The sequence below is a fragment of the Gossypium arboreum genome, unplaced genomic scaffold (assembly GCF_025698485.1).
Source record: "Gossypium arboreum isolate Shixiya-1 unplaced genomic scaffold, ASM2569848v2 Contig00265, whole genome shotgun sequence".
In the NCBI taxonomy this organism is placed as follows: domain Eukaryota; kingdom Viridiplantae; phylum Streptophyta; class Magnoliopsida; order Malvales; family Malvaceae; genus Gossypium; species Gossypium arboreum.
The window spans coordinates 41,172-68,695 of NW_026440381.1; the positions used below are offsets into that span (position 1 = coordinate 41,172).

The 27,524-nt window shown below is 32.9% G+C and overlaps 1 protein-coding gene and 2 long non-coding RNA genes across 3 annotated transcripts; all 3 read right to left on the reverse strand.

Moving 5' to 3' along the window:
• Nucleotides 1-9,315: 9,315 nt before the first annotated feature.
• LOC128288706 (uncharacterized) lies at nucleotides 9,316-9,795 on the reverse strand. The gene is made up of 2 exons (XR_008278786.1): nucleotides 9,704-9,795; nucleotides 9,316-9,635 (listed from the first exon to the last, which is right to left on the reverse strand). It is a non-coding gene; the product is annotated as an uncharacterized LOC128288706 (long non-coding RNA).
• A 2,524-nt stretch (nucleotides 9,796-12,319) lies between these two features.
• LOC128288708 (UPF0481 protein At3g47200-like) lies at nucleotides 12,320-13,438 on the reverse strand. The gene is made up of 3 exons (XM_053024927.1): nucleotides 12,788-13,438; nucleotides 12,509-12,707; nucleotides 12,320-12,462 (listed from the first exon to the last, which is right to left on the reverse strand). The coding sequence occupies exons 1-3, from the start codon at nucleotides 13,367-13,369 to the stop codon at nucleotides 12,320-12,322; spliced, it is 924 nt and encodes a 307-aa protein (XP_052880887.1). The 5' UTR covers nucleotides 13,370-13,438.
• Nucleotides 13,439-25,359: 11,921 nt separating this feature from the next.
• Nucleotides 25,360-25,741, reverse strand: LOC108452669 (uncharacterized). Its single transcript, XR_008278787.1, has 2 exons — nucleotides 25,511-25,741; nucleotides 25,360-25,437 (listed from the first exon to the last, which is right to left on the reverse strand). It is a non-coding gene; the product is annotated as an uncharacterized LOC108452669 (long non-coding RNA).
• Nucleotides 25,742-27,524: the final 1,783 nt, after the last annotated feature.

Sequence of the window (27,524 nt, forward strand, 5' to 3'; positions counted from 1 at the left end):
AAATGCTTTCCTAATTAAACATACTATGATGCAATAAATGTCATAAGAATGATTCCTATTTCATATGTTATCACTCATTCATCTATCGAGATTTCCACGTTGTTCTCGACGTATCAATCATACTCTACTTGTGTGTTTTGTATTTCTCCCATCAATTTGGTCCATTGTACCATTCCCCAAATGTTACACCCGAGATATTTGTGAAATGACCGTCTCTTAGGGTCAATACTTGCTTAATTTGTCCCATTTGGGATAATCTTAATTTCTTTATTTAACTTCTACACGAGAATCCTTTAAACAAATATCCCGTTTCATTTCTTGTATTATCTAAAACTTCCAAATATATATAAAACTTCTTTTGTAAAATATTATCAGTCATTAATTGATACTTCAATATAAAATGCTTGAAAAAGGTCACAATAATGGACGAGAAAGAAATTAATTAGGAGCATAGCTCGAGATAATTAATCAAAGATAGCCAAGAAACTAATTAGGGCTTATCTTGGAAAAGAAAGTAATTAAAGTTAGCAACTTCAAAAATAGGTAAGATGAAAATTAGGTGCCTGCATTCAAACTGGTTTCTTTGTACCAACCTCTTGAGGACCATTTTGAGTTCAATATGTGTTTAGGGATCCAAAGTACTTTGTCGATGCCCCAAGTCGTAACATACTTCTTCTTTGTCAATTTAGGTATAGCGAGACTACCATTCGCCCCACTTTGATCGAAATTTGAGCCGCTTTTCGGGTTTTCAACTCAAAACCCCTTTGGTCTCAAAGCGCCCTTTGGGTTTTCGCCTTGCTTCTCTTTTTTTTTTCTTTTCCTTTTTTCTTTTTCTTTTCTCTTTCTTTTTTTTTTTTTTCATTTTTTTTTTCTTTGAAGGTCACAAAGTGCCTTTTGGGTTCGCCTTGGCCTCTCTCTTTTGATATCCGAATCCGAGTTTGCGAGAATTTATCTCAGTCAAACTCAATGCTCCTCCGGAAAACCCTACATAAGGTCCTTCCTCATTTTGGCATTCTCCTTCATTTGAAATCCTTTTGAATAGAAATGATCTTCCTCAATATCAAGTCCATCATGAATCGGCCTCATTCGTTTACATTGTGCATACTTTCAAGCCCTTTTTTCAACTTCATCGACTCGACTAAATCAAAGTTTGAAAATGAATCTCAATGGGCAGAACCACCTCTATTCTATAAACTAAATGGAAAAGTGTTGCCCAATGAAAGTCCTAGTCATTGTAAGCATAGAGGGTAAGTGATAGCTTCTCATGCCAATCCTTGCAAGTCTAGGTCACCTTCCATAATTTTGTTATTTTCTTTCTTTTGTGCTTTTCTTTTTAGCATCCTTTCTTTGTCTTGTAATATGCCATTTGATCTTTGAGCAATTGTAAATTTTGTTGTTTTGATTAATTTATTGAACATGATCATTTTGGCATTCTTTGAAAAATTTCTTTCTTTTTCCTTTTTTTTGAAATTTGGTATTGTTGACTTTGCAATATTGGCATAAAAGCAACATTCACCCTCTTGATAACTTGATGTCAATGGCCTCATAACATGCATGCCCTATATATGAAGGAAATGAAGAAGTCACGTAACCCTTGTCTCTTGTAATTAGTCTTTTAGCATAGCTCATGCGATCCCCTTCCATGGTGAACCAACAATGCTCAAACCTCATATTTAGCCTTACCATTGTAAACTCCTGCATCGTCCTGGCTCTCTTTTAAGCTTTTGACATACTCGCGTCTCGATAGCCCAAACATGTCATTGATATGATCATGCAAAAGACCCTTGAATTCTCGAAAATGTCTTATTTTATTTTTGTGATGAGCTAGACTTCAATAATATCCATGACCCTTTGTAAAGTAAGATCCATTTCATCTTTATTCAACCATTCTTAACAAAGAAGATAGGTTATAATCTATGTTATCTTCAAAGTTCGAGAGATCCCAAAACACATTTCACTCAAAAAGAAAATTCGAGTCAACAGCAGACATTGCTCATATCATTGATATCTGGGGACCCATTGTGGATTCAAAGGAATATTCCAAAGAATAAATGATTCAAAGAATGATTGTTATAGGTATGAACATAAAAATATGCGAAAGAAAGTCTAGAGGATAAAAGAATTTATACATGGTAAGAATAAAAGAATATCGTATTCAAAAGATACATTTTATTGAAATAAAAATTTGGACACAAGCCTATTTCACAAAAGGATTCTTATTGCCTCTAGGCTTAAGGCAACAAGCATGTTTTGAGTATTACTCAGATTAGTCCTAAAATACAAGGATTACTTGGTTTCATTATTCAAAACACTCCTTAATATGTAAAAGCTAATGCCCATGATTTTTTGCTCGATCATCAATCCTCTTCATTTCATCTTCAATGGGGTTCTTATTTCTAAATATCCCCCATTGAACCTTCTCTAATCCTTCAATCAATTACACTTACCCCTTTGTCACCAAGGTTTTGTAATAGGCTCTTTGTACCGGGGTATCATTAAACTTCACAATCCCCATCTGATAAGTCTTTCAAGCTGTCTTCTTGAAAGCGGTGCAATTTTCTATTGAATGCCGTACTCCCGCATGGTAATCATGCAGCGTTTGAATCATACCATTTGGGGTATGGGGTACAGCAGTTCTATATAAAGCGGAGAGACCACATGCGCGTTAAATAAACTTTGATATACTTCCTTATACGACATTGGGATTGGTAAATTAGAACTTTGAGTTTTACCTTGTATCGATTCTGCCTTGTCGACCTGTTGCCCCAGTGGTTACTCTAGGTTGGTAACGATAATGGCTTTTGAATACCCTTTGTTATATGTACGTATTATTCACTTCATTCTCTTTTTCTTGAGAACGTGCCTCTTAGTAGCTTCACCGATTTTGCCACCTCTTATGGTATTTTCGATCATTTCACACCATGACTATGTCAAAAAGCTTTTAGTAGTACTTCCAATCATGTGAGTAATGAATGGAGCTTTCAAAGTATTGATGAACAACATAGTAGTCTCCTTTTCCAAGAGGTGGTTGAACTTGCATAAACCTCCTCCATCTTTGTGCATATTGCCTAAAATTCTCATTAGGCTTCTTCTTTATGTTCTAGCGTAATCCTATCGAGTCATGTCATCACATTATATTATCGTATGAAGGCTCACGAATCTCTCTATGAACTGATTCTGCAGCTCAATGATTGTACCACCTAGCATTGCCCAAACCAAACTATCTTGGAAACAATGGATCAACAATTGATCATTATTTACATCCTTCTATAGAACATAGTAATATGGGCCTCCGGACAAGTAGTCCCATTATGGGGAAGCACCGGATCTGGGACTAAGTTCAAACCCTTAGCGTCAATCCCATGATGACTACTAGCACCCTTTAAAACACGAACTTTTCTTCCAACCATTTGCAGCGATCCTCCAATTGTTTAGGATTCCATTGCTATTCTTTCTTTTTCAACCACATCAAGGTCAGGGTGATAGGATTAGTAGAGTTATCTCAAATTAAGTCCCAAACCAGTGGGAAATTCATAGGGATTACGTATCGCAGACTCATGTTGTGGCCTTATAGTGACAGACCTCCAGGGTACCTCACTTGTCTTGCACATGGGGTGGGGTAAACACGGAGGGTGATCTCGCCATCCCCCAATGATAGCCATAGGGGTTTTCCTTATCGGTGGCTCTCAGGTGATTGATTTTAGCCATCATATTCCTTTAGGACTCTAGCATCTGTTCCCTCATATCGCTTCGCATCTTCATAACCGCTCTTGCAAGCTGGTCTTGCATTTCCTTCTAAAATTGCTCAAATCTCGATCAATATTCTTAGTCTTATAAGTGCAGTTAGATGTGTAGATTCCAGTTAGGCCTTACTATAATAATTTTAACTAATCGAGGCTCTCTAAAATTTTAAATGCATATGATGTAATGTCATGCAAATGCATGAATGCAAAAAGCATCGATCTCGATTCAATTTCATTTAGAAAACTTTATTTAGAAAAGAATATCTTTACATATGAATGGATTACAAATCGCCTTAGCATGGACCAAAGCTTTAACTCTCCTAAACAATGAGCTAACTCTTGACCACGATCGGTGTAGCTTGTATTTCGCTCAATGTATCAACTTGTACCTTCAAGGTCCGTAAATAATTTACTACCATCTCGAATTTGAGCTATAGCTTTACCCATGAGATAATCCCTATAGCCATGGACACCTCATCCATTGTTTGTAAGGTTATTCCGATTATCTTGAAAGGAAGATTGTGAACAAGTAGGCATTTCTACTTCTCGATCTTGCCTTAAAATGATATCCAGCACCTTCAGTGTTTCTTGAGAGCTTTCAGTTCTGTCGCAAAGCATTTTGAAAACATGGGTATCTTCTCAGCATAGCTAATCTCTCTACTAAAGGTCTTTAAATGATATGGTCTTCTTTAATCTCTTTCTTTTCGTCCATTTGGGCAAGCCATCAAGGCTTGCATTTCCATTCTCTGATAGGTACAACATAGTAAACTCATGATTGTTGTTTGGTAGCGGTCCTATAGTAAATAAGCCTTTTACCATCATAGGCTTAATTTTTCCATCCAACTCACTTTGTAGGTCTCATGCATTCATCGATCACTTTCCTTCAACAATCTTACCATTGACCATCTTCTTATGAAAGAGAAATGTTGTAATGGTAGAAGTGTCCATCAATACTCTTCTTGTTCACCTTGAAATGATTGGTGAGTACATACATTCCGTCCTTTAGTTCCTGTACGCCTTGCCATAGGGTATCGAACAATCTTCCTCGTATCCAATTCGCTTTGATTGGAAACAACATTGAGATGCACCGATTAGCGAAAAGAAGTGGGAATTCCAAGACGCCTTTTCCTCCTACTCTTTCTATTTTAGCTCTCCCTCTCCCCACGTTCATCAACTTCCTCACAAAATTTGGAATCTGATCGACCTTTGAGTAAACTTTATCAACTTGAATCATAGGACAACACCACAAAATCGAATATTCCTCCACCACGGGTACCATATCGGTAAATAAAGCAAGCGTATTCAAGATTCCTATCTTGAGTGATGGCCGAAACAAATTCTTGTCTATTCCCAAGTCAAGCAAGTCTCAAATCCCCAAGGTTGTTGTAGAACAAGCGCTTGCTTTACCCATTGATCCCATATTTCCTTTAACTCATCTGATTATCCTGTGGATGATATCTGAATGTAGTCGATAGCTCGACACATATCCCATGGCTAGACTATTTTCTTTACTAACGAGTTTGCTCGACCATATATGGACGTTAGCATTGTCTTCCACTCTATCAAGAAGTCCGTTCTCCATAATAAAACTCTCTAACTTAGAAACCTGACCAAAAATCGATACCTTTTAAATGCGAAATGATATGCAACAAAAGAAATAGTTAGTATCACATGATAACAATAAACTCAAAGATAACCTGCAAGGGTAATAATTACGGTATAATTCTATCTAGGTTGAGCTCTTACGGTTTTTCTATATGTGGTTTGTTTCTAAAGTTTGAGGTACCCGAACTAGCAGATTCCTTGATCCTCACCCATTATAGGCTCATTTGAATCGAGTTCAGTTCGGGGAATTCATTTCCCTATGGCTACGAGATGAAAATCTCATGAAACCATAGAATGCGGATGTATCCCGAAAGTGATCCACTATCTGCAGGCGAAAACCTCACGAGCGTAGCTCACTTCCACTTAAGGGTGTGACCACAACGGTCATGCAAATGCAATGCGTGTCGAATATAGCAACATATGTAATAATACAAACACATGTAATGCAAAGAGGATTAAATTTTAAAATTTTAATTTCCGACATTAAGACAAGAGATAATCAATTACGGCTTGACTCTCTTATTAGTCCCCAGTGAGTTGCCAAGTGTCGAAACCATTTTTAAATCGAGTTTTGGAAAATGCGAATCGACTTTAAAAACAAAAGCGGAGTCGCCACCAATCTTTTTAGGTGTGATTGGATCACCTTTAAAACATTTTGTTTTAAAATCATCGTTTAGTCTCTGAAAATAAAGAACGGGTTAAGGAGTTACGTTCGAGGAAGGATTAGCACCCTCATGCGCAAAAATTGGTACCTAATTAATTATCAAATGTCTTTAAGGTCGGAAATTTAAAAATTTTAAGATGCAATCCTCTTTAAAATATTTTGATTTTGAAAATTGAGATTCACTTGTATCAAAATATTGACACTAAGTTAGCCCCTTTTTTTTGAGATCCTTATCTCAAACGACAAAAGCATACATCCAATAAGTTAGGATACAACGCTTTGAAATTCCAAGACAGGTTGCTCGTATTTTAAAAATCTTAAAAAAGAAGGAAACTTGACTATTCGAACTCAACGAGAAAAGTTACAACCCAATAAGTTAGGGCACTACTTTTTGAAGTTTCTAAACATCAAGCATTGCCTTTTATTTTTAAAAAAACCTTGAAATATTATTTTAAATGATGTTTTAGGATGACATATTAATGCATCATTAAGTATAGATGTACAAAATATTCTAACATTTCCATACAAACATAAATAATATCATTAAGACAAAACTAAATAACATGAACATCGTTTAATAAAAAAACCATACTAGGGTAAATATAAGATAATAAATAAATAAAAACATGAGTAAACTAAAAGAAAAACATAATACATGCAAAATTATACAATAATATATATCATAAAATAGCACATAAAAGAAATAATTAAACATAGCATATAAAAAAATGAAACTATACACAAATAAGATAGATGACATACACTAAAAATGAATAAATAAAACATTTACAAATTATAAAAATATAATGCAATAGTTCAAAATACATGAAATGATAATATAATATATATACATGCATAGAAAATATATATTTGAAAATAAACTATATAAAAGGTTAAATATTATAATATATAAAATACATAATCAAATGTATAAAAGATAAGAATAAATATACATATTTGAAAAATGAAGAAATTAAAATAAAAAGGGTTGAAAAATTAAGATAGACAAAGAATAAAATAAGAACAAACCACGAGAGATTAAGCAAGAAGAGGAGAGAAATTTGAGTGAATGCTCTCAAGAATTCTTATTGCTTCCCAAAACTCAAGTGATTTACAATGAAGGAGAGGCCTCTATTTATAGTTGAGCCTCCTCAAATCCAACGCTGAGATCAATTATATCAACGATTAAGATTAAAGGATATCTACAAATTAAATCTCCAAGATTACAAAATCATATCTTTTAAGATTATATATCATATCTAAGATTGCAATCATATCTAAGATTGCAATCATATCTAAGTTGTATCATATCTAAGATTGCATATCACATCTAAGATTGCATATCATTGAAGATTATATTTCCATATGAGTCAAACTTGTAGATGGATCTTAAATCTTTTCAAGTAATGGGTCATTCGATCGGGCCAAATTATATTTGTAATTGGATGAACTTAAACCGTTTTTTTGGTTTATTATTTTTATTTTGGACTTATTTCGGACTCGGGCAAAATTAAGTGTCTCGATTATATAAACTATGCCTATGTACTAAATAAAGTAGCTAAGAAATACAGTATTACCTTTAGATATTTGTCTTGAGAATTTGTTTAGTTTCTATTATGGTATCGATCGCTCCGTAATTAGGTTTCTATCACCACCCTTGGAGATATTATAGTTGTTTATCTCTCACTAATTCAAAGGATTTGTATTTATAGAAGATCGAAGAATCTTAACAGACCCTTTCATCATGATCTAATTCATTGCCTACTTCTACCTCTTAGTCATTTGTTTTCTTAAAAATAAGCAATGAGAATGAGAATAAAATTTGAATGTATTCGATTTGATCTAAGTTCTTCTACTATTATTGTTTCTTGAGTTATTTCGATGGTTAATGTAATCTTCATAATCTGATTGTAACGTTTAGATCAAATTTAGGAGATTACAATTTAAATTTTAATATTTTTCTCACGAAATTTATGTATTTAATATATTCAAAATAGTAAATTCTTGTGAAAAAACTAGTAAATAATAAGAAGAAAGTGAAAATAAAAGCAAGCAAAATTCTGAGTCAATATTAATAGGCCCGGCTGCCACTTTCGTTGTACTGCAGAACAAAATTAAATGACATATATTTTTTTTCCTTGTTTTCTTGTCTGCCCATGTCACATGTTCCATACTCTAGTGCGATAGGATCTCTCATGTATGCTATGGTTTGTTCACGTCCGTTATCATATCGATCGGTGCGATTAGCGAGATACATGGCGAATCCGGTAAAGAACCTTTGAAAGCGGTTCGGGATTTTAAGATACTACGAGGCACTACTAATGTTTGCTTACAGTTTGGAAGAACTAAAGATGGAGTTATAGGGTATGTTGATCTGATTTTCTTTGGAGACCTTGATAGAAGAAGATCTCTCAGAGTTACGTCTTTACAATCGGAGGTTGTGCAATTAGTTGGAAAGCCACTTTGCAAACTACGGTCGCTTTGTCTACCAAAATTGAGTACATGGCGATTCTTGAGGCTTGTAAAGCTATTTGGTTGAAGGACTATTTAGTGAACTCAATGAAGACCTTCAAATCAGCACATTATTTTGTGACGGTCAGTGCCATCTTTCTTACAAAAGATCAAATGTTTCATGAGAGAACAAAACACATTGATATTCGGTATCATTTTGTTCGTGATATTATTGCTCGTGGTGATATTGTTGAGCAAAATTAGCACTCATGAAAATCCTGCAGATATGATGACTAAGTCACTTCCTATAACCAAGTTTGAGCATTGCTTAGACTTGGTTGGTGTTCATGTTGAAGTTAAACCCTTAAGGGGTTTTTGGAAGAGGTGAAGAACTTGTTTATTGAAAGTTCGCGATGAAGAACTTGTTCATTGAGAATTTGTGTCAAGGTGGAGATTGTTAGAATTAAGTGACCAAATTCTTATTTAAATAAAATACGATGGAAAATAAAATAAAAGTAAAATCCATATAGAACTAGACTTCTTTTATTTTATTTTAGAATAAGGTTTTAAACCTTATTAAACTCCATCTATTTTATATTGATTAGGATAAGGTGTTTCAATCCTACTAGAATATGGCTTTGCAAGCCTATAAATAGACATAGTCTATTCCTCTTGTATTTGAGTAAAAATTTTTTACATATAGTGAATTTTCTTCTCCTGCCCGTGGTTTTTTTCTCGAAAGGGTTTCCACGTAAAATTTATGTTTCTTTATTTTTATTTTATTCTATTTTATTTTTCACAGCGTTTATTAGATGGAGCTATGGATGGGTGGCAGACAGAAACATGATAAAATTCTTGTCACCAGAATCAAGCTCTCAATGTATATAAAATGCTAGATTCAAGTGCGCAAGAGTTCATTACAGAATATTAAGAGGTAAAATGTTCAACAGTCTGAGATTTCAACATTATATTGCTTCTGGGTAGCTCTTTTTGTATTAATTTCTATCTATGATAGATTATGTCTGCTATTCTGTCTTAAAATCTAAAACTGTTGATAATCAGTAGAGGAAATCATTGCCTTATTACCTGACTTAGTGGCTGAAAAGTGTTGAGAGATTAGAACAGAAAATGAAGCAGTGAAGTTGACTTCGTTGACTATCATACAAAGCTAGCTGCAATAACAGTAGCAGATAATCAAAAGCAAAGAAAAGCATGAATTAAGCAAATGAAAGAAAATTACCTTGACTGGATGCTTGATAGACCTTGGAGATGGAAACAAATTAAAAGCAGTGAAGAAGAAAGAATGTTGTGGGTACAGTAGCCACAAATAAGAAGAGTGAAGATAAAAACAGGGAAATTATGAAGTCAGTGGTGGGTTGCAGAAAGGCAGAATTATTAGTAAGAAATCCTATTTTTATTACTTTTCTTTTGGCTTTTTCTTTGCTGTCTGCCATTACAGATGGCATTTTAATTATTCTAATTAGCCAATGAATTTTATTGACAACCAGGTCAAATTGTAGTAATGTAATTGCTATAGTCGAGTTTTTTTTTTAATATAAAGTCAGGTCAAAATTTTATTTTACCAAAAAATTACACTATTAACAATTAGATAATAAACTATGAGTATTTTCGTTTTGGTTACTACATTGGTTTTTTTTATAAATATTTTATTTATAAATTATAAATTTATTTAACAACATTTTAAATAATTATTTTAAAATACATTATTAAAATTTTTAAATTTGTTTTAAATTATGGCACGTTGTTGGTGGATCAATCTTTGCATTTCCATTTGCATGTAATGAGCAAGGAAGCTATGAACAAGTAATGAGCAAACTTATTTTGCATATGCATGTGCCATAGAATAGTGTTGAATAGGGATACTCAAATGATTAACTGAATTGAATTATTTAAAATGTAAATAATTTTAATTGTTAACTTCATTGAATTTTTTCAAATACATTAATTGAATCAAAATATTTTGGTAAGTTAATTGATGTCATTAGGTAAAAGGCAAAAAATGATGTCATGAGTTGATAATAAGCAAACAAATTTTCCAATGAGCTGAGTTGCATATTTAAGGATCAAAGAATGGGAAGCACAAATTATCTAACTTAGAAAAGTCTTGAGAGATTAGAACTGAAAATGAAGCAGTGAAGCTGACTCCCTTGACTATAACTGAAGCAGATAATAAAAACAATCATTGCATAGTCATGAATTAAGCAATGAAAAGCATGTCATGGATTAAGAAAATCAAAGGAAATTACCTTGACTGGATGCTTGATAGAAACAGTGAAGAAGAAAGAATGTTGTGGTTACAATAGCCAAGAAGAAGAAGAAGACAAGACAAAAAAAAATAATGAGGCATTCACTTCTGTGGTGGGTTCCACAAAGGCAGAAATCCCATCTTTTCTTTTAGCTTTTGCCGTCTGACATTATTAGTTTGCATTTTGGGTACTTCATACTGACTTTTCTACTTGATACTAAAACCTTTGATCTGCTCTCAAAATTTGGAAGAAAGATATGAGGTCTAAAACCATGGAAATGTCCTTTCCATTATAGTATATTAACCGACAATACCAACTTTATTGGCACAAACATAAAAAATGTGATTTTTTAATAAAAGATATTTTAAAGATAAAATGTAAAATTGATACCAATAGAAAATTTTAACACGAATATTTTATGGCATTATCAATAATTTAATTTGAACTGAAATTAATTGAAAAAAAATGAGGTTTAAGAGGAAGTAAAAGTTTTGAAAAAAAGTAAAAAAATGTTTTTCGAGTTTGGGAAAAGTAAAAGTTTTAGAGAAAATAAAAGGAAAATTTTTGGGAGTAAAAGGGTTTATGAGGAGAGGGGTTGGGATATGGAAAGTAAAAAGATTTTATATTTAACTTTTGAGTTATTCTAATTCGAAAATTTAACTCGGTTCAAATTCAAAAATTTAAAACATTTGAGTTGATTCAGTTAACTTATTTAACTCAATTAATTCAATTCAGATAATTTTAATTTTTTTTTACTTTTGAAATCAAATCAAATTTTGTTCACCTACTTCACATGCCTATTACATAATAATGTTATTATCCTTTAATATTTGGTGACAAAATACCAATCACTATTTATAATTTTAATGTAAAAAGTTAATTTCAATTTGTCACAAGCATTTCTCTTGATTTATAAGTTTATATGATGTCCACAAAATCAACTAAAAAAATCAAATTAATGCCATACCAACAAGTTAGGATTTTCTATTTTCAAGTTATCATATATGTCAATAATAAGTTATGAATAGTATAGGTATTTTGTAAGAAAAATTCAAATCCTTTAAGATTAACTAATGTGATTAACTTAGAGAGAGAAGTAAAAAAGTTTTTGTACATTTGAGATATGATACAATAACAATAATAGTAGAAGAACTTAGATCAAATCGAATATATCCAAATGTTATTCTCATTCTTATCGCTTATTTTGAAAGAAAACAAATGACTAAGAGGTAGAAGTAGGCAATGAATTAGGTCATGATGAAAGGGTTTGTTAAGATTCTTGGATCTTTTACAAATGTAAATCCCGTTTGAATTAGTGAGAGATAAACAACTATAATAGCTCCAAGGGTGGAGATGCCTACCACCCAACTTCTGAAATAATGGTGTACCAACCGCTCTAAACCAAGCATAGGAGCCATTGCAATAAGTGTTCATATCGTGTACTACTTTGCATAAATAAGACTCCCCACAATCCATTGCTATTTCCTTGCACAGTCCATTCAAAAGTTTGGCCACTTCTTTGTTGCTACCTAAACAATGGTGAAGAACCCCTTTGTGGTGAAGAAATCCCACATCTTCAGCTGAGTTAATCAAACCATCGAAAAGAACAAATACGATGTGACATAAGGTCTGCACTTGGGATGGCATTGTTCATAGGCCACCATGTTTCGAAACAGGGTTCCCTTGTGATCATCGACGTAGAGAGGAGGGACTTTAGCCACCTCCCTCAGAGCTTACATCTAGTGGAGGACAATTAACAGCTTTCTCAATCACGACACCAGCTTCCATTAGCTCCGTCATGGACCGCACCATGTCAATCCCCTCTTCTGCTGCATTGCTCGAACCGCTCGTCTTGATACTTTTTAGTCCTTGTGATAAGTTTATAGGAAATGGGAGGATACTTTGCCTGAAAAGGCCAAGAAAATGCAACGTGTTCTGAATTCCTTGTGCATTCATGGCCCGCACATCCCTTTGAGACTGCAATAGAGGATTGAAAAACAAAAGGCAAGCTGTTCCAAGCAAGTGCTTGATTCATCTGATCTTTTGTCAGCTCAAACAATTTCTGCAAAACAAAAGGAAAGCTGGTTTTCAAGCATGATCAGATCCCGACGAAGAGTAGGCAGCATCCACCTTTGAACAGAGGAGCACACTGAAAGTTGTTGTGCTTCAACTCTCAAGAGCTCCACAATAAAGCAGCCATCAACCAGCATCATCCTAACAAATTTATCCTTACTATGTTGTTCAGCATTGTCCCAGTAGCATCTACGAGCATCCTGCTCCAAATCTTCCATGGCTTTCATCGCTGGGTCTAGTTCCACCCCATTAGGCTGTTTTGGACGAAAGAGGCAGTGAAAGAATTTCCATTTTAGCTCTTCCATTGCTTGTAACCTTTGTCCAAGATGGTAAGGACTGATTGAGATGATAGTGGGAGCATAGGCGTCGGGTTGCACCTTACGCATGTTAATGGGGACCTTGTATATGCACGCATTTTCTCTATCATTGGGAACATTAATTGCCAACTCCTCCTCCAATGTGGTTTTCCACTTTGATAAATTTTGTTGATTCCAAGCTTTGGTAATGTCATGAAAGGTTCTGCTTGTCTTGTGCAAAAGCAACCTTGTAAGGGAGCAGTTTCTCATTTCCAGATGTGAAGATGTTACAAGAAAAAGAGTAACTGAGTCACTTAGGATAAAATTGACAAGGAAGAATAGTTCAACTCTTAAACAGTAAGGTTAAGTTGTCTATTAATTGAATCTATCCTCAACAAGTGTGCAAAAGCAACAGTTATTGCAATGGCTCCTATGCTTGGTTTAGAGCGGGGTTGGTACACCATTATTTCAGAAGTTGGGTGGTAGGCATTTCCACCTGTTACAATATGTAAATAATACACACGTTTCAATAAGGTGGTTAGGCAGTTGATAAATTAGTTTTATTGTTAAGGGTTGTTAACAGCATTTACATCTCTCTGTTTGTGTATGTGAAACCATTTTTTAAATCGAGTTTTAAAAATAGGAATCGACTTTAAAAACAAAATGGAGTCGCCACCAATCTTTTTAGGTGTGATTGGATCACCTTTAAAACATTTTGTTTTAAAATCATTAGTTTTGTCTCGAAATAAAAGAACGAGTTCAGAGTTGGTTACGTTCGAGGAAGGATTAGCACCCTCATGCGCCCAAAATTGGTACCTAATTAATTATCAAATGTCTTTAAGGTCGGAAATTTAAAAATTTTGAGATGCAATCCTCTTTAAAATATTTTGATTTTGAAAATTGAGATTCACTTGTATCAAAATATTGACACTAAGTTAGCCCCTTTTTTTTTGAGATCCTATCTCAAACAACAAAACATACATCCAATAAGTTAGGATACAATGCTTTGAAATTCCAAGACATTGCTTGTATTTTAAAAATCTTAAAAATTTAGAAGGGTACTTGACTATTCGAACTCAACGAGAAAAGTTGCAACCCAATAAGTTAGGGCACTACTTTTCTAAGTTTCCAAACATCAAGCATTGCCTTTTATTTTTAAAAAACCTTGGAATATTATTTTAAATGATGTTTTAGGATGACATATTAATGCATCATGAAGCATAGATGTACAAAATATTCTAACATTTCCATACAAACATAAATAATATCATTAAGACAAAACTAAATAACATGAACATCGTTTAATAAAAAAATCATACTAGGGTAAATATAAGATAATAAACAAATAAAAGAGTAAACTAAGAGAAAACATATAATACATGCAAAAATTATACAACAATATATATCATAAAATAGCACATAAAAGAAATAATTAAACATAGCATATAAAAAAATGAAACTATGCACAAATAAGATAAATGACTTACACTAAAAAAATGAATAAATAAAACATTTACAAATTATAAAAATATAATGCAATAGTTCAAAATACATGAAATGATAATATAATATATATACATGCATAGAAAATATATATTTGAAAATAAACTATATAAAAGGTTAAATATTATAATATATAAAATACATAATCAAATGTATAAAAGATAAGAATAAATATACATATTTGAAAAATGAAGAAATTAAAATAAAAAAGGTTGAAAAACTAAGATAGACAAAGAATAAAATAAGAACAAACCACAGTAAGAGCATGAGAGGAGAGAAATTTGAGTGAATGCTCTCAAGAATTCTTATTGCTTCCCAAAACTCAAGTGATTTACAATGGAGGAAAGGCCTCTATTTATAGTTGAGCCTCCCAAATCCAGCAGTGCAGATCAATTACATCAACGGTTAAGATTAAAGGATATCTACAAATTAAATCTTCAAGATTACAAAATCATATCTTCTAAGATTATATATCATATCTAAGATTGCAATCATATCTAAGATTGCATCATATCTAAGATTGCAATCATATCTAAGATTATATCATATCTAAGATTGCATATCACATCTAAGATTGCATATCATTGAAGATTATATTTCCATATGAGTCAAACTTGTAGATGGACCTTAAATCTTTTCAAGTAATGGGTCATTCGATCGGGCCAAATTATATTTGTAATCTGGATGAACTTGGACTTCGTTTTTTTGGGTTTATTATTTTATTTTGGACTTATTTGGCTCGGGCAAAATTGAGTGTCTATAGCTGCCCTTTTGCTCATTGTTGTATATGAGGAATAGAGCAAAGACTATAAAATGACCAATTTTGCCCGAGCTTGCCGACTTCAGACTTCATGGTCCTCAATCTGCTCCTTGCAAACTCAAGATTGTTATGTTGATATCTTCAATCGCTCTCCATCAAACACGAGACGCCTAAATTAACTTCTTCAATTTGTTCCACGACAATACGGAGATGTCAAATCATCTTAGATTTGCTTTAACGTAAGCACGTGAAAGCCAAATCAGCTATGTCTTTGATCAGTTCCACGTAAGCATAGGAATGCCAAATCATTATCTTCAACGTGTTCCCAGCAAGGTTTGAAATTTTCGATCGCTTCGCAAACTCGGGAAGTCAAGATCCGCATTCTTCAACCTGCTCCTTGCAAACTCAAGGCGCCATGATGAAATCTTTAACTTTGCTCCCGCAAACTCGAGAACGCCATGCTAATATCTTGACACCTTTGCTAACTCGAGAAGTCAAAATCGCTTTCTTCAACCTGCCTCTTGCAAACTCAAAGACGCCATCTGAAATCTTCAACCTGCTTCCTACAAACTCGGGAGCGCCATGTGATATCTTCGATGCTTTCTTGTGAACTCAAGAAGTCAAGATCGCTTTTCTTTGCTCTTGCAAACTCAAGGACGCCATCTGAAATCTTCAACCTGCTCCTCGCAAACTCATGAGCGCATCTTTTTTTGATCTGCTTCATTGCTGAAAGTCAAGATCACTTCTCTTCAACTGCTCCTGCAAACTCAAGGATGCCATCCTATCTTCAACTTGTTTCCGCAAATTCGAGAGGCGTCATGCGATATCTTGATCGCTTCTGCGCGAACTCGTAAAGTTAAGATCTTTCTTCAACTCTCCTCTTTAAACTCAAGGACGCCATGCTGAAATCTTCAATCACTTCTGCAAACTCAAGAATGCCATGATGAAATTTTGATCTACATTGTCCCCAGGATACATAACCTAGAATGCTTATGCTTAATGATTAGGATGCCATAATTGAAATGAGTCAAATGCTTTCCTAATTAAACATACTATGATGCAATAAATGTCATAAGAATGATTCCTATTTCATATGTTATCACTCATTCATCTATCGAGATTTCCACGTTGTTCTCGACGTATCAATCATACTCTACTTGTGTGTTTTGTATTTCTCCCATCAATTTGGTCCATTGTACCATTCCCCAAATGTTACACCCGAGATATTTGTGAAATGACCGTCTCTTAGGGTCAATACTTGCTTAATTTGTCCCATTTGGGATAATCTTAATTTCTTTATTTAACTTCTACACGAGAATCCTTTAAACAAATATCCCGTTTCATTTCTTGTATTATCTAAAACTTCCAAATATATATAAAACTTCTTTTGTAAAATATTATCAGTCATTAATTGATACTTCAATATAAAATGCTTGAAAAAGGTCACAATAATGGACGAGAAAGAAATTAATTAGGAGCATAGCTCGAGATAATTAATCAAAGATAGCCAAGAAACTAATTAGGGCTTATCTTGGAAAAGAAAGTAATTAAAGTTAGCAACTTCAAAAATAGGTAAGATGAAAATTAGGTGCCTGCATTCAAACTGGTTTCTTTGTACCAACCTCTTGAGGACCATTTTGAGTTCAATATGTGTTTAGGGATCCAAAGTACTTTGTCGATGCCCCAAGTCGTAACATACTTCTTCTTTGTCAATTTAGGTATAGCGAGACTACCATTCGCCCCACTTTGATCGAAATTTGAGCCGCTTTTCGGGTTTTCAACTCAAAACCCCTTTGGTCTCAAAGCGCCCTTTGGGTTTTCGCCTTGCTTCTCTTTTTTTTTTCTTTTCCTTTTTTCTTTTTCTTTTCTCTTTCTTTTTTTTTTTTTTCATTTTTTTTTTCTTTGAAGGTCACAAAGTGCCTTTTGGGTTCGCCTTGGCCTCTCTCTTTTGATATCCGAATCCGAGTTTGCGAGAATTTATCTCAGTCAAACTCAATGCTCCTCCGGAAAACCCTACATAAGGTCCTTCCTCATTTTGGCATTCTCCTTCATTTGAAATCCTTTTGAATAGAAATGATCTTCCTCAATATCAAGTCCATCATGAATCGGCCTCATTCGTTTACATTGTGCATACTTTCAAGCCCTTTTTTCAACTTCATCGACTCGACTAAATCAAAGTTTGAAAATGAATCTCAATGGGCAGAACCACCTCTATTCTATAAACTAAATGGAAAAGTGTTGCCCAATGAAAGTCCTAGTCATTGTAAGCATAGAGGGTAAGTGATAGCTTCTCATGCCAATCCTTGCAAGTCTAGGTCACCTTCCATAATTTTGTTATTTTCTTTCTTTTGTGCTTTTCTTTTTAGCATCCTTTCTTTGTCTTGTAATATGCCATTTGATCTTTGAGCAATTGTAAATTTTGTTGTTTTGATTAATTTATTGAACATGATCATTTTGGCATTCTTTGAAAAATTTCTTTCTTTTTCCTTTTTTTTGAAATTTGGTATTGTTGACTTTGCAATATTGGCATAAAAGCAACATTCACCCTCTTGATAACTTGATGTCAATGGCCTCATAACATGCATGCCCTATATATGAAGGAAATGAAGAAGTCACGTAACCCTTGTCTCTTGTAATTAGTCTTTTAGCATAGCTCATGCGATCCCCTTCCATGGTGAACCAACAATGCTCAAACCTCATATTTAGCCTTACCATTGTAAACTCCTGCATCGTCCTGGCTCTCTTTTAAGCTTTTGACATACTCGCGTCTCGATAGCCCAAACATGTCATTGATATGATCATGCAAAAGACCCTTGAATTCTCGAAAATGTCTTATTTTATTTTTGTGATGAGCTAGACTTCAATAATATCCATGACCCTTTGTAAAGTAAGATCCATTTCATCTTTATTCAACCATTCTTAACAAAGAAGATAGGTTATAATCTATGTTATCTTCAAAGTTCGAGAGATCCCAAAACACATTTCACTCAAAAAGAAAATTCGAGTCAACAGCAGACATTGCTCATATCATTGATATCTGGGGACCCATTGTGGATTCAAAGGAATATTCCAAAGAATAAATGATTCAAAGAATGATTGTTATAGGTATGAACATAAAAATATGCGAAAGAAAGTCTAGAGGATAAAAGAATTTATACATGGTAAGAATAAAAGAATATCGTATTCAAAAGATACATTTTATTGAAATAAAAATTTGGACACAAGCCTATTTCACAAAAGGATTCTTATTGCCTCTAGGCTTAAGGCAACAAGCATGTTTTGAGTATTACTCAGATTAGTCCTAAAATACAAGGATTACTTGGTTTCATTATTCAAAACACTCCTTAATATGTAAAAGCTAATGCCCATGATTTTTTGCTCGATCATCAATCCTCTTCATTTCATCTTCAATGGGGTTCTTATTTCTAAATATCCCCCATTGAACCTTCTCTAATCCTTCAATCAATTACACTTACCCCTTTGTCACCAAGGTTTTGTAATAGGCTCTTTGTACCGGGGTATCATTAAACTTCACAATCCCCATCTGATAAGTCTTTCAAGCTGTCTTCTTGAAAGCGGTGCAATTTTCTATTGAATGCCGTACTCCCGCATGGTAATCATGCAGCGTTTGAATCATACCATTTGGGGTATGGGGTACAGCAGTTCTATATAAAGCGGAGAGACCACATGCGCGTTAAATAAACTTTGATATACTTCCTTATACGACATTGGGATTGGTAAATTAGAACTTTGAGTTTTACCTTGTATCGATTCTGCCTTGTCGACCTGTTGCCCCAGTGGTTACTCTAGGTTGGTAACGATAATGGCTTTTGAATACCCTTTGTTATATGTACGTATTATTCACTTCATTCTCTTTTTCTTGAGAACGTGCCTCTTAGTAGCTTCACCGATTTTGCCACCTCTTATGGTATTTTCGATCATTTCACACCATGACTATGTCAAAAAGCTTTTAGTAGTACTTCCAATCATGTGAGTAATGAATGGAGCTTTCAAAGTATTGATGAACAACATAGTAGTCTCCTTTTCCAAGAGGTGGTTGAACTTGCATAAACCTCCTCCATCTTTGTGCATATTGCCTAAAATTCTCATTAGGCTTCTTCTTTATGTTCTAGCGTAATCCTATCGAGTCATGTCATCACATTATATTATCGTATGAAGGCTCACGAATCTCTCTATGAACTGATTCTGCAGCTCAATGATTGTACCACCTAGCATTGCCCAAACCAAACTATCTTGGAAACAATGGATCAACAATTGATCATTATTTACATCCTTCTATAGAACATAGTAATATGGGCCTCCGGACAAGTAGTCCCATTATGGGGAAGCACCGGATCTGGGACTAAGTTCAAACCCTTAGCGTCAATCCCATGATGACTACTAGCACCCTTTAAAACACGAACTTTTCTTCCAACCATTTGCAGCGATCCTCCAATTGTTTAGGATTCCATTGCTATTCTTTCTTTTTCAACCACATCAAGGTCAGGGTGATAGGATTAGTAGAGTTATCTCAAATTAAGTCCCAAACCAGTGGGAAATTCATAGGGATTACGTATCGCAGACTCATGTTGTGGCCTTATAGTGACAGACCTCCAGGGTACCTCACTTGTCTTGCACATGGGGTGGGGTAAACACGGAGGGTGATCTCGCCATCCCCCAATGATAGCCATAGGGGTTTTCCTTATCGGTGGCTCTCAGGTGATTGATTTTAGCCATCATATTCCTTTAGGACTCTAGCATCTGTTCCCTCATATCGCTTCGCATCTTCATAACCGCTCTTGCAAGCTGGTCTTGCATTTCCTTCTAAAATTGCTCAAATCTCGATCAATATTCTTAGTCTTATAAGTGCAGTTAGATGTGTAGATTCCAGTTAGGCCTTACTATAATAATTTTAACTAATCGAGGCTCTCTAAAATTTTAAATGCATATGATGTAATGTCATGCAAATGCATGAATGCAAAAAGCATCGATCTCGATTCAATTTCATTTAGAAAACTTTATTTAGAAAAGAATATCTTTACATATGAATGGATTACAAATCGCCTTAGCATGGACCAAAGCTTTAACTCTCCTAAACAATGAGCTAACTCTTGACCACGATCGGTGTAGCTTGTATTTCGCTCAATGTATCAACTTGTACCTTCAAGGTCCGTAAATAATTTACTACCATCTCGAATTTGAGCTATAGCTTTACCCATGAGATAATCCCTATAGCCATGGACACCTCATCCATTGTTTGTAAGGTTATTCCGATTATCTTGAAAGGAAGATTGTGAACAAGTAGGCATTTCTACTTCTCGATCTTGCCTTAAAATGATATCCAGCACCTTCAGTGTTTCTTGAGAGCTTTCAGTTCTGTCGCAAAGCATTTTGAAAACATGGGTATCTTCTCAGCATAGCTAATCTCTCTACTAAAGGTCTTTAAATGATATGGTCTTCTTTAATCTCTTTCTTTTCGTCCATTTGGGCAAGCCATCAAGGCTTGCATTTCCATTCTCTGATAGGTACAACATAGTAAACTCATGATTGTTGTTTGGTAGCGGTCCTATAGTAAATAAGCCTTTTACCATCATAGGCTTAATTTTTCCATCCAACTCACTTTGTAGGTCTCATGCATTCATCGATCACTTTCCTTCAACAATCTTACCATTGACCATCTTCTTATGAAAGAGAAATGTTGTAATGGTAGAAGTGTCCATCAATACTCTTCTTGTTCACCTTGAAATGATTGGTGAGTACATACATTCCGTCCTTTAGTTCCTGTACGCCTTGCCATAGGGTATCGAACAATCTTCCTCGTATCCAATTCGCTTTGATTGGAAACAACATTGAGATGCACCGATTAGCGAAAAGAAGTGGGAATTCCAAGACGCCTTTTCCTCCTACTCTTTCTATTTTAGCTCTCCCTCTCCCCACGTTCATCAACTTCCTCACAAAATTTGGAATCTGATCGACCTTTGAGTAAACTTTATCAACTTGAATCATAGGACAACACCACAAAATCGAATATTCCTCCACCACGGGTACCATATCGGTAAATAAAGCAAGCGTATTCAAGATTCCTATCTTGAGTGATGGCCGAAACAAATTCTTGTCTATTCCCAAGTCAAGCAAGTCTCAAATCCCCAAGGTTGTTGTAGAACAAGCGCTTGCTTTACCCATTGATCCCATATTTCCTTTAACTCATCTGATTATCCTGTGGATGATATCTGAATGTAGTCGATAGCTCGACACATATCCCATGGCTAGACTATTTTCTTTACTAACGAGTTTGCTCGACCATATATGGACGTTAGCATTGTCTTCCACTCTATCAAGAAGTCCGTTCTCCATAATAAAACTCTCTAACTTAGAAACCTGACCAAAAATCGATACCTTTTAAATGCGAAATGATATGCAACAAAAGAAATAGTTAGTATCACATGATAACAATAAACTCAAAGATAACCTGCAAGGGTAATAATTACGGTATAATTCTATCTAGGTTGAGCTCTTACGGTTTTTCTATATGTGGTTTGTTTCTAAAGTTTGAGGTACGAACTAGCGATTCCTTGATCCTCACCCATTATAGGCTCATTTGAATCGAGTTCAGTTCGGGGAATTCATTTCCCTATGGCTACGAGATGAAAATCTCATGAAACCATAGAATGCGGATGTATCCCGAAAGTGATCCACTATCTGCAGGCGAAAACCTCACGAGCGTAGCTCACTTCCACTTAAGGGTGTGACCACAACGGTCATGCAAATGCAATGCGTGTCGAATATAGCAACATATGTAATAATACAAACACATGTAATGCAAAGAGGATTAAATTTTAAAATTTTAATTTCCGACATTAAGACAAGAGATAATCAATTACGGCTTGACTCTCTTATTAGTCCCCAGTGAGTTGCCAAGTGTCGAAACCATTTTTAAATCGAGTTTTGGAAAATGCGAATCGACTTTAAAAACAAAAGCGGAGTCGCCACCAATCTTTTTAGGTGTGATTGGATCACCTTTAAAACATTTTGTTTTAAAATCATCGTTTAGTCTCTGAAAATAAAGAACGGGTTAAGGAGTTACGTTCGAGGAAGGATTAGCACCCTCATGCGCAAAAATTGGTACCTAATTAATTATCAAATGTCTTTAAGGTCGGAAATTTAAAAATTTTAAGATGCAATCCTCTTTAAAATATTTTGATTTTGAAAATTGAGATTCACTTGTATCAAAATATTGACACTAAGTTAGCCCCTTTTTTTTGAGATCCTTATCTCAAACGACAAAAGCATACATCCAATAAGTTAGGATACAACGCTTTGAAATTCCAAGACAGGTTGCTCGTATTTTAAAAATCTTAAAAAAGAAGGAAACTTGACTATTCGAACTCAACGAGAAAAGTTACAACCCAATAAGTTAGGGCACTACTTTTTGAAGTTTCTAAACATCAAGCATTGCCTTTTATTTTTAAAAAAACCTTGAAATATTATTTTAAATGATGTTTTAGGATGACATATTAATGCATCATTAAGTATAGATGTACAAAATATTCTAACATTTCCATACAAACATAAATAATATCATTAAGACAAAACTAAATAACATGAACATCGTTTAATAAAAAAACCATACTAGGGTAAATATAAGATAATAAATAAATAAAAACATGAGTAAACTAAAAGAAAAACATAATACATGCAAAATTATACAATAATATATATCATAAAATAGCACATAAAAGAAATAATTAAACATAGCATATAAAAAAATGAAACTATACACAAATAAGATAGATGACATACACTAAAAATGAATAAATAAAACATTTACAAATTATAAAAATATAATGCAATAGTTCAAAATACATGAAATGATAATATAATATATATACATGCATAGAAAATATATATTTGAAAATAAACTATATAAAAGGTTAAATATTATAATATATAAAATACATAATCAAATGTATAAAAGATAAGAATAAATATACATATTTGAAAAATGAAGAAATTAAAATAAAAAGGGTTGAAAAATTAAGATAGACAAAGAATAAAATAAGAACAAACCACGAGAGATTAAGCAAGAAGAGGAGAGAAATTTGAGTGAATGCTCTCAAGAATTCTTATTGCTTCCCAAAACTCAAGTGATTTACAATGAAGGAGAGGCCTCTATTTATAGTTGAGCCTCCTCAAATCCAACGCTGAGATCAATTATATCAACGATTAAGATTAAAGGATATCTACAAATTAAATCTCCAAGATTACAAAATCATATCTTTTAAGATTATATATCATATCTAAGATTGCAATCATATCTAAGATTGCAATCATATCTAAGTTGTATCATATCTAAGATTGCATATCACATCTAAGATTGCATATCATTGAAGATTATATTTCCATATGAGTCAAACTTGTAGATGGATCTTAAATCTTTTCAAGTAATGGGTCATTCGATCGGGCCAAATTATATTTGTAATTGGATGAACTTAAACCGTTTTTTTGGTTTATTATTTTTATTTTGGACTTATTTCGGACTCGGGCAAAATTAAGTGTCTCGATTATATAAACTATGCCTATGTACTAAATAAAGTAGCTAAGAAATACAGTATTACCTTTAGATATTTGTCTTGAGAATTTGTTTAGTTTCTATTATGGTATCGATCGCTCCGTAATTAGGTTTCTATCACCACCCTTGGAGATATTATAGTTGTTTATCTCTCACTAATTCAAAGGATTTGTATTTATAGAAGATCGAAGAATCTTAACAGACCCTTTCATCATGATCTAATTCATTGCCTACTTCTACCTCTTAGTCATTTGTTTTCTTAAAAATAAGCAATGAGAATGAGAATAAAATTTGAATGTATTCGATTTGATCTAAGTTCTTCTACTATTATTGTTTCTTGAGTTATTTCGATGGTTAATGTAATCTTCATAATCTGATTGTAACGTTTAGATCAAATTTAGGAGATTACAATTTAAATTTTAATATTTTTTTTATTCTTTGTCGTGTTCTTTAGTTAATTTTAATTTTAATCAATCACTCCAATTTGTCGGTTAAATAATAGAAAGACTGTAATTATTAGTGTTTTTAGTCCTCGTGGAAACGATATTTTTACTCATCGTAGCTATACTATCAATTGATAAATGCACTTACCTTAATCAAACTTTTAACCGGTTTACACGCAATCGATACACATAACTTTAAAAGATTAGTTGATGAAGTTGAAAGACTAAAACTATCACTATAAGTGTTCTAAAACAGTATCAATGAATAATAACTCAGTCTTAACGTCAAATAAAAAACTTGTTATTTTATGCAAATTTAATTGTTCTAAAACTATTGCTTAGGGTGCAAATCTAATGTATACAATCAAGTAAATATTTATAATTTTTTGAAAATTATTATTTTAGAAAAATTTAAAATTTTAATTTTATTTATATATTTTTTAAGAATTTTTTAAAATATAAATTATGAAATTTTATAAATATTTTAAAATTTAAAATTATTTTGAATTTCTTTTATGTGGCGAGAGACCAATTTTTTTCCCCTTTTGATTATTTTTCCTATCTCAAATTTCTTTTCATCTTCCAAATTCTCTCATCTAAGGCGAACCCTAATTCTCTAATATATTAACCGTCAATTCACAGCCTAGCTAGAATTTTTGTTTCCATTTTGGTAAGTTCAAGCAAAGGCCTTTAATAGATGGAGTTATGGATGGGTGGCAGACAGAAACATGATGAAATTCTGGTCACCAGAATCAAGCTCTCAGTCTATAAAAAATGCTAGATTCAAGTGTGCAACAGTTCATTGCAGAATATTAAGTGCTAAAATGTTCAACAGTTTGAGATTTCAACATTATATTGCTGCTGGCTACCTCTTTTTGTATTAGTTTCAATCTCAAGTCGATTATGTCTGCTGATCATCCTATAACCTAATACTGTTGATAATCAGTAGAGGAAATCATTGCTTCAGATCTTATTACCTGACTTAGTGGCTGAAAAGTGTTGAGAGATTAGAACTGAAAATGAAGCAGTGAAGTTGACTTCCTTGACTATCTTACAAAGCTAGCTGCTATAACAGTAGCAGATAATCAAAAGCAAAGAAAAGCAAGTCATGAATTAAGCAAATGAAAGAAAATTACCTTGACTGTATGCTTAAAACTTGTGATAGACCTTGGAGATGGAAACAAATTAAAAGCAGTGAAGAAGAAAGAATGTGGTGGGTAAGAAATAAGAAGAAAGTGAAGATAAAAACAGGGAAATTATGAAGTCAATGGCAGGTACAGGGAAATTATGAAGTCAATGGCAGGTTCCACAAAGGCAGAATTATTAGTAAGAAATCCTATTTTTTACTACTTTTTCTTTTAGCTTTTTTCTTTGCTGTCCGCCATTACAGGTGTCATTTTAATTATTCTTATTATCAATTGATTTACGCTTACCATATAAAATTATAATTGTAAAAATTTTAGAAAAATTTTACTATATAAATTATAATTATTAGTTAAATTTATAATTTTTTAGATATAGTATAAGCTAAAGAAAATTACTATCAATAGTGTTAATTGTTATGCCAAATATAATTTGACATGGACTAATTGATAAGAGACTTTTCTAATTTTGATGTTGAAGGGGAATAAAAACAAAATAATAAACAACGAGGGTTTACAAAGAAATTAATTCTATTTAAGATTTTTTGCCGCCAACAGTCATGCACCATCTTTAGAGCTTATTTTCAACAGCCAATCAAAATAAAAAATTTATATATCAAGTCTCTAAATATTTTACGTCAGGCGACACTAGCAGAACATCATAGCAAATGTTTTATTTTGTAATTAATTTACTTTCCATATTATTTTCGTAATTAATTATTTTTTGTATGATTTGGATAAAAAATCCTATGTTGAATAATATACAATTTTCTATTTTATAAATAATTTTGAGTTTTTTATACAAAATCAGTGTCAAATTTTCGTTTTACCAAAAAAGATACATTATTAGTTACTAAACTATGAGTATTTTCGCTTTGGTCACTTAAAAGTTATAATTTCATCACTAATGTTTTTAAAATTGTTTTTTTGTCACTCAAGTGTTAGTGGCACTTTTTTAATTGATACAATAACAATTTTAATCCTTAAATTTTATACTTTCAGTCAATTTGATCTTGATAATATATAAAATGGTAAAATTAAAATTACTTTTAAAATTTTAGAACATTATAAAATAAAAAATTAAAAAGTAGATAAAATTTCAAAAATAAATAAAGAGGACTAAAATTATTAACATACCAACTAAGCCAAGTGCCCTTAACAAGTAAGACAAAAACAATTTAAAACATTAGTGTTCAAATTGTAATTTTTTTAGTTAAGTGAACCAAACAAAACTTACCTATACCTTAAATGGCTAATAGTGTAATTTACCTAAATTCTTTTAAAATTTTAGTTTAAAACTTTTTTTCATCTATATTATGTATTAGGCCTTTTATTATAAAACCTATTATTATTTACAAAGATATATGATTATGAGGATGTTTTCATCTTTTCATAAATTAATAAAAAACTTATCGATAATGAAATTTAAACTAAAATATTTTCATTTAAGCTAAAGCAATTTAAGTGTCATAGGTCAAGGCCATGTTGTTTCACACTACCTTGGAATCCACCATCTTTAGCTCCTTTAAGCTCTAGGGTCCACCACGAAGATTTTGATGATCTAAAACTGCGAGTGCAAAGAGAAAACAAGATTAAAAAAAAAAAAAAAAAAAACCAAAATTGGGAGTCAATTATTAATGGTGGATGCCACCAGATAAGATTAAACTTTTAGTTGTGGTTTAGGGTACCAATTAAACTTTTAATCACTCAATTTTAATTAATTTTTAATTGACACATTTTATTTTGGATAATTATTTGTATTTTATTATTAACACTTGCATGTTTACTATAATATTGGTTTTTTCTTCTTAATTTGCTAAGGAATGAAATATTTTATGTGGGTTGAATTAATTAATTTCTTTTGATTCGTAATATTATTATTTTTACATAATTTAATTAATTAAATTTATCTCTAATTCCGTCACAAAATGTTGTTTAAAAATAATTTAAAAATTGAGAGGATTTTAACAAAATATGAAGTCGCTTTTATATATAGATCGGTTTTGGA